The sequence below is a fragment of the Mycetomoellerius zeteki genome, unplaced genomic scaffold (assembly GCF_001594055.1).
Source record: "Mycetomoellerius zeteki isolate Tzet28-1 unplaced genomic scaffold, Tzet1.0 scaffold3, whole genome shotgun sequence".
Taxonomy (NCBI): domain Eukaryota; kingdom Metazoa; phylum Arthropoda; class Insecta; order Hymenoptera; family Formicidae; genus Mycetomoellerius; species Mycetomoellerius zeteki.
In genome coordinates, this window is record NW_017257282.1 from 216370 (window position 1) to 224336 (window position 7967).

Here is a 7967-nt window from a genome sequence, read left to right on the forward strand (position 1 = left end):
TATTGAAGAATTTTACAACAGTTGCAAAGCTGCTTTCTCTGCTGAACGCAGCCATTGAAAACTCTCTCTCTCTCTCTCTCTCTCTCTCATCAACACAAAAATTGCAAAATTTCAAGCAACGCGAACAAATTTTAGAGCAATTTGTAGGAACTTTGTGAAAGATAGCCATTTTCTCCTTCAGAGGAATTTTCACGCCAACAGCTTGGCCAGCCTGACTTTTTCGCGGCAACGACTTCAGTTGGTCGGAAGTTGGAGCTTCTCTGAGCCACTCGCAACGAGATATTTAGAGAGAGAAAAAACCACGTCGTAGTATCATTGTTCGAGATCTTTAAACGTTGAAACGACCTAGGTAAGTTCCTTATGTTCTAAAATACACTCTTGAGTCGCAAATTTCAACGAAATTATACGGGACACGAGCAATGTCGCGATTCTTAAAAAGAGAGGAAGAGAAACACCGGCGGACGTGTCACTTTAGACCGCCAATGCCGCCATTTTAGACCAAGTCGCGGCGTATCTTGCAATATAATTTCCACGCAATTACGCCACGGCTCGTCGTCGCCGCATATAATTCCACGTCCAGGTCCACCCCGTTCGTCATCCCAATTCGCATCGCATTACCAATACGTTACGTGATGTCGCCTTAGTGCGACCGCGTCCGTGTATCACACTGCGCCATACTACACCACGCTACGCCGCGCCGGTATAGAGTCTGCGTCCTAGCGCAATTTCTCGTCGGTCCTTTTATTTACAATACTGAAGCGTACGATCAGATGAAAGCCTGTCATATTCTTACACAAAAACGAAACGACTAACAGTTCCTCGCTCTGAAATCTACTTCCTTAAGCTTGTTTGTATCTTTATCTGATTTTGGGCTACTGATTCCTTTTGCCTCCGATAGATATCTATCTAAAAGCTACGTTTCCTTATTCCCTGCGAGTACTGAAAACCAATACTTCATGTTATGTAAATTATATGCTGTATTCAGCATAATGTAAGGATACCAGGTGTTGCGTTCCCATGGTTGCGAAGTAGCAGTGTGAATTTAGGCAAAAATTTTATTGATTGTTTCCAGTATTGCTATCGCCATTATGCAACGCAACACCTGGTATCCTTACATCATGGGCTGCGTTCAGCAGACTCAACAGTTTTGCAACCGTTTTATGATTGTCTGCTGAGATAGGACCATTCTTCTAGATCTAAAAGTATGATCCAATTAGCGCGAAGGAAACTTCCAACAGTTGCAAAATGAACGTTCTTCTGAACGCAGCCATTGTGTTCAGCAGAAAAAGCAGCTTTGCAACTATTGTAAAATTCTTCAATACGATTGGTTTATACATTTAGATCCACAAGGAAGCAAAACCAATCACGTTGAAGAATTTTACAACAGTTACAAAGCTGTTTTCTCTGCCGAATGCAATCATAGATTTTCACTACTTGCAGTGAACAAGTGCAACCCAAAAGCTTATACTAGTTCAGCTATAGAAAACAAGCTTTAGGTAGATGTCTTTTAGTTTTTATAAGTATTTACAAAGAGACTTATTTGATTTTTACATTTGCAGTACATACAATGAGTAAAGTGAAGGATTCTCCTCCGACAGATGAAGCAGAAGAAGAATTCAGTGTGGAGAAAGTTTTGGACAGAAGAATTGTGAAGGGAAAAGTATGTAAAATTTTACTACATTATATCTCATCATTCAGTATAAGGTGTCATTTTAATTTTTAAAACATTGTTTGGATTACAGGTAGAATATTACTTAAAATGGAAAGGATATTCTAACGACGAGAATACATGGGAACCAGAAGAAAATTTAGATTGCCCAGATCTGATTGCTCAGTTTGAAGAACAACGGAGGAAGAAGGACGGAAGTGCATCTGGGAAACGTCATGAAGAGAAAGAACAAAAGAAACGAAAAAGCAATAATACACCGACGCCCACTCAGGCTAAGAAAAAAGCAGCAGTGGAAGAAAAAAAGCTGGAAGGTAAAGGGAAGCATCGAAAATTTTTGGTTCTAATTTATTTTTAGTTTTTTTTTACCATTTTCCTCGTTTTTTAAAAAAAGATATCAAAATACTTGAAGCAAACCAATGTTTCAATCTATTGTGAATATGTCTTTAACTTTATAGGATTTGATAGAAATCTGGAACCCGAACGTATTATCGGAGCAACGGATTCCAGCGGTGAACTGATGTTCTTAATGAAATGGAAAGGAACGGACGATGCGGATCTGGTACCTGCACGCATTGCTAACGAAAAGTGCCCACAGATCGTGATCAAATTTTATGAGGAACGACTCACGTGGCATAGCCCAGCTCATGATGACGAAAACTCGACGAAACCTGACCCGGAGTAGCGTTCAGCGTTTTTTCACGATTTATTTTTATCATTGCAAAGTATTCCCCTGTAACAATTATCCTAGGTTATTTACGAATTTTCTAACTTTTGTAGGTGAAAAATAAATATATCAAAGATTTTTCGAACCACATTAATATAGAATGGTATAATGTAGGAGGAATTGAAGAAAGTTCAAAGATTAAAAAAAAAGAAAATACGTACATTATCACCACTTAATAATATGTCTATTTTCGAAATGTGGAACGTTTTCAAATAATTATATAATTTTCACCGATACATCTTAAAATGTATTACTCTTTCATAGATAATATCTTTCACATCTTTCAGTACACAACATATATTTATTAAAAATATATTTTAAATAGCAGTTTTTTTTTTTAATAGCATAGATTCCTTCTAATTATTTTATTCTTTTTGTATTTACCATGTAGTCATATAAAATGTTAACAACCTGTTACACCTATATAAATTATCTGCTATTTTAATTACTTAAAATATACGCGATTTGCTGTTCAAATAAATAAATTAAAATTGATAATTATGTATAACATGTAAAATCATTTTAATTATTAGTAAAACAGGAATTTAAAAAACAATTAGGAAAAAAATTAGTTTCTTGCTTGCATAAATACTGGGTTTCACCATTCCAGCCATTTAATACAAGACTGCTAATTCGATTACAATTCCTCAGAACTTGTAAAAAGTAATTTGCAATAGTGATATATGAATTCTTGTAAATCATTAATTTCTTTTTTTTACATGCTATCATTATTAAATGCAATACTATGCGCAGTATAAGTACAAGTTATGAAGAACTTCATTTTTTTTATATTGTTACTTATTTAATTTTATCTATTGAACATTTAAAAATTATTTTTCTGATTCAAATTAAAATATTACATTCTAATGGCTAATTACTTTGACTATATAAAAAGAGAATTCACATTAATGAGTTCAATATAAACATTAAATATGTTTAACAATATAAAAGTATTAATAGGCTTGCTAAATTAACAAAACTTGAGACAGGCCAATGAGAGTACAACGCAGATCGCAACGCGCAATAAATTTAACAAGTTATAAAATTGATACATTTTAAATTCTAAATACAAAATTTCGTATGTTTCTAAGTGCAATAATGGGCGAGAGAGAGAAGAGCCCACCGGAATACCGAATATCTGCTGATATATGCAGTTATCAAATCTGAAAAATGTTGAATTCAAAATTAGTTTAACCGTTCAATTCAATAACGGTTTAACCGGTCGAATTCAGTAACCGTTTATCTTACAAGGGATATGATTGGTTATTTGAATATCTCATGTTCGCAGAGGATGACTCCAAATGGATGAGTCGAAACGTACGAAATTTTGTGTATTTAGAATTTAAAAACTGTAATAGTTTTATAATTTATTAAATTTATTACGCATTGCGATCTGCGTTGTACTCATTGGTCTGTCTCATGTTTTGTTAGATATGTTTATATTGAAAATAAATTGTTATGCACAATAATGACATAAAGCGAAATTATAGTGTAGTATTATAGTGACACAAACACCATTCTGCCTAAAAACTTCATAGAAAAAGATATAAGCTTTTATATATATACACTAGTAATTAAATATTCGTTTTAGATTATTTCATCGTTTAGAGTGATCCTCAAATAAAACGAAGAAGTCATTGGAAAGCAAAGTTTATTGTAATCAAATGTAAAGTTGTCTATGAAATATGTTTATTACATATTCATCGTTTGAATTTTTTAGCCCAATTATTATTAGACGATTGAACAGACTTTCGCTTTTTCCCAAATAATCCTTTCATCCGTTGATGTCGTTTCACTTCCCAATCTATCTGCTTTGCGCTAGCGCCGTCACTACTGCTAAAAACGTTACTACCACCGTGCTTTCCCTTTGTTTTATTTTGTTCCTCCAACATCTCAGCGAACTTTTCTGCCGATACGAATATATTGCTATCGATTCTTTTCTTCTCTTTACTTTTCGAACCCTTCGCGTTTAACTTTTTATTCAAACTCGAAATTAATTCGTCATCTACAGTCTCTTCGTTTTCGGAACCGTTGAATTCAATATCACTCAGATCTTCATCATCTACATCTGCAAGATCAATATCGCTTAAATCTTGCAAGTCGTCGTCGTCATCCGCGACATCTTCATCAAGATCTTCAGATGCATCGATGATATCATCGTCCTCAGATTGACTAACATTATCTTCGTTATCCTCGTCGTCATCAGAATCTTCATCCGCTTTACCTATTATAAACGTCATTATTAGTAAGATCTATCGTTTATAAGATTTATACACACATACAAAACATTGAAGCTTGAGCAAAGTTTCCTTTTATCTCAATGAATCAATAAAACACATTTTATACAAATTTATGCAAAAAACATGTTACCTTTCTTCTTCCTAGGTTGGATATCCGCCGCGATGTCTAAATCGTCAAAATCTTGGCCGAAATTTTGGCCGCCGCCCATACGATCTAACATATCATTAAATTCTTCGCTGTTGACGCTATCTGCATCTTTGTCATCTTCGTCATCATCTTCTCTCTTAACACGCTTTTTGATCTCATCCTTCTGTTTCAAGTATCGATATAGAAATAATTCGTCTACTGGTATTCGCTCCTCTCTTTCATCGAGATATGCTGCGCTATCGACCGGAAGGGATCGGATCCCCTTAGGCGTATATCCGGCGCGTTGTGCCAAGGGATCATTCTTTTTTTGCACTTTCTTGGCCTCCAATTTTTTCGGATTCTTAAAAACGTATCGATCCAAGAACCGAATCAACGTCAGATCCTCCAAGGGATCACCTGTATACTCGATCGATTTCCCTGAAATATAAAAATGCATAAATATTATGTCGAATAATAGCAAACGATGTATAAATTTGTAGAAAAATTGTATAGAATTTGTTACCTTGAATAATTTGATTCGCGAATAAAGAAACGCTCGGGTGGAAATGTCTAGACAACGCTTCAAGCTCGGCATTGAGCCCTTTGGTTGCACCCGCGTACAAAGGATTCCGACAAAAAGGATCATATGATTTTATATCTTGCATCTCAATTTTTACGTCGGCCTCTTCCTTCACATCCGACTTTGTTTCGCTATCAGCACCAACCATAATATTCGATAATATAATAGAGTTTTCATTTTCCATTACACGAACGTCTTCCGTATCTGATAAGCTATCATTTATTTCACATACGACATTTTCGACTTTAATAGCCTTACATGGCTCAAGTAACATATGTTTTAAGTCTTTGCGTCCTTGAAGAACTTTGGAGACAATGTAGAGCATGGCACATACCATATTCGCAGGAAAATAAAATGTAATCTGCAAGATCCTTTTGATAAAAGCATATGAACGTAGTATACTTTGATCCCTCTGAAGAACTCGATACAACAAGTTAAGAAACACCCCATGCTTATTCGCTACTCCTATTTGCCGATCGAATAACTTTCTATAAAAGGCCGAATAAAATCGGTTCGCCTGAGACTCGTCCTTGCTTGTTATCTGAAAACGCAATTATTTTTTAATACAAACTGGAAACGCATAAATATTCTATGTAGTGCAACAAATGCTATTTCATGGTACTTACCTGATGCAACAAGTTAAGTGCATTGAGAGAGACATTAAACGATCCAAGATGTACCACTTTGTAGATAGAATCAATGTGTTCGTTTAATATCTTCGAATCTATTTTGGCAAAAGGATACGCTCTACTAACACCCATTAGAATTGCTGCCATCATTCTGCTATCAGGTTCTCCTTTCTTCAAACATGCTTTGAAAAATGCAAGATACACTTCTATCAGTGTAGCAGCTACTTCCTCATCGTTTTTATTCAGAACATATTGTGTTAGCAGACATATAGCGTAATACTGAGTACGCTGGCCCACATTTCTTCTAAATAACAATTTTTCAACTTCACGCAAAACTACAAGTTTCATGTTCGGATGTTCATACAGTAGTTTATTTATACAAAATACAGCTTTAGATCCAACTTTACTGCTCGGATCACCGAGTTTGTTCACAAGTAACTCCAGTAATTTGTGCTCCTGCTCGGAATTAGCCATCAACAAATCGCTCATCGCAGATATCGCTTTCTCACGGTTTGTATCTACCGTATCGGAAGCCACCGCGGAAAGATTCAGAACAAAACGTTCGTACTGTTCGCGTAATTGATCCTCAAAATACCAGTGCGCCAACAATCTATTTCTAGCAGTGTTTGTCTTGATAATGGAATCTGATTCATTCTCTATATTGAGTTTGTCCAAGTCCTGTTCTTCTAATTTTAATAATTTAAATTTAGGGTGCAACAAATCCTCCAGGAAGAGTTCTTTCAATGATGTAATAATCATGCCACATTGATTGTGCTTGGCGCCTCGTACTTGAGATATCAGGGATATCAGACGACTGAGATTATATTTGGGATTATCTTGCACCAGCACTATACTGGCTGCTATTTTATCCGAGGTGGTACCTCGTTGCAATACAGTTTTTAACCACTTTGTTTCTGAGTCATGCGATCTGGATTGTTTCAACTGAAAGGCAGTGGTTTCTGCATCCAAATACCTTTTTCCATCATCCCTTAAATGCAGAATGTCAGCTTCGGATTTGGAGTGCTTGCAGGGTCCTTCTGTCTTCTGATATTCCTTGTACCATTTCTGGCTAACAGCAGTGGTAGTTTCAGCAGTAGTGTCATCGAACTTTTTCTTCATCTTCTAACAAAAATTCTGAAATAATTTCCAAAAAAATGATGAATATATGCATTTAAGTAACATGATGTAATGTTTTAATATTTATTTAAAAAAATAAGACTCGTAATTTTGTTGTCATCAATATAAAATAATGTAACATGTTTATACACACACAAAGGACAATGCTTACATGTTAACCTTAAAATCATTGATAAATCTCTTCTAACAAAGATTATCTTGTTTAAATCATTCACTTAAATATGATTAGCGCAAATATATTTTGCATACAAAATGCAATCGGTTTATGTGCAAGTATTTTTAATAAATATTAAATATTTTAATTGATATTTCCCTCAAATTCTAACCATGCAATCATACATGTGCTCCAATGGCTCCAATATGCTCTTTAAAAAATATAGACGAACGTTAACGCCACCTGCCTTCTAATGAAAATTAATATATGCTCAGGGCCAAAAAGGTTCCAACACTTTTTTTTCGATGGGTTTCGGAATGCAGCCTATTCACCGAGCGATTGGTTCTTATTTGTCGATTCATGAATAAGAACCAATCACTCGGTGAGCAAGCTGCATTCCGAACCCCATCGAAAAAAAAGTATTGCAACCTTTTTGGCCCTGACCGTACACAATGACAGAACCAAAATTTTAACTTATATATATATTTTTATACAATTTATATTTTTTTCTTTCTTCCTTCCATACTGTGTATTTATTAAAAAATAAGTATATAACGAAATCTAAAATCGTGACATAAGACGTCCTTTTAAGCCGGAATCAGACTACGCATTGAAGATTGAGATTGAAGATTGAAGATTAAAATTTGACCAGTGACGACAAAGAAATTTTAGCTCCTATTGTTTTGATTGGTCAAATTTCAATCTTT

At 35.0% G+C, this 7967-nt stretch overlaps 2 protein-coding genes across 6 annotated transcripts in view; one reads left to right on the forward strand and one right to left on the reverse strand.

Annotated features, from left to right (window-relative positions):
• LOC108724462 (chromobox protein homolog 1) overlaps positions 1-2682 on the forward strand; it is a 4811-nt gene extending 2129 nt beyond the window's left edge. Inside the window, exons 2-5 of one of the 3 annotated variants that reach the window (XM_018450847.1) lie at positions 182-349; positions 1560-1660; positions 1743-1986; positions 2125-2682. In XM_018450847.1, coding sequence (XP_018306349.1) covers positions 1568-1660; positions 1743-1986; positions 2125-2351 — 564 coding nt within the window. In that variant the 5' untranslated portion in view covers positions 182-349; positions 1560-1567 and the 3' untranslated portion in view covers positions 2352-2682. The remainder of the gene's footprint in view (positions 1-181; positions 350-1559; positions 1661-1742; positions 1987-2124) is intronic. The other 2 variants (XM_018450849.1, XM_018450848.1) reach the window with 2 other exon arrangements.
• The window catches only part of Idh3g (Isocitrate dehydrogenase (NAD(+)) 3 non-catalytic subunit gamma), a 14707-nt gene extending 7217 nt beyond the window's left edge, over positions 1-7490 (reverse strand). Inside the window, exons 1-5 of one of the 3 annotated variants that reach the window (XM_018450841.1) lie at positions 7433-7490; positions 5967-7103; positions 5284-5881; positions 4764-5198; positions 3217-4617 (exon numbers count right to left, since the gene is read on the reverse strand). In XM_018450841.1, coding sequence (XP_018306343.1) covers positions 4094-4617; positions 4764-5198; positions 5284-5881; positions 5967-7088 — 2679 coding nt within the window. In that variant the 5' untranslated portion in view covers positions 7089-7103; positions 7433-7490 and the 3' untranslated portion in view covers positions 3217-4093. Of the gene's footprint in view, positions 1-3216; positions 4618-4763; positions 5199-5283; positions 5882-5966; positions 7104-7257; positions 7353-7432 lie in introns of those variants that run through there. The other 2 variants (XM_018450839.1, XM_018450844.1) reach the window with 2 other exon arrangements.
• Between the last annotated feature and the right edge of the window lie 477 nt (positions 7491-7967).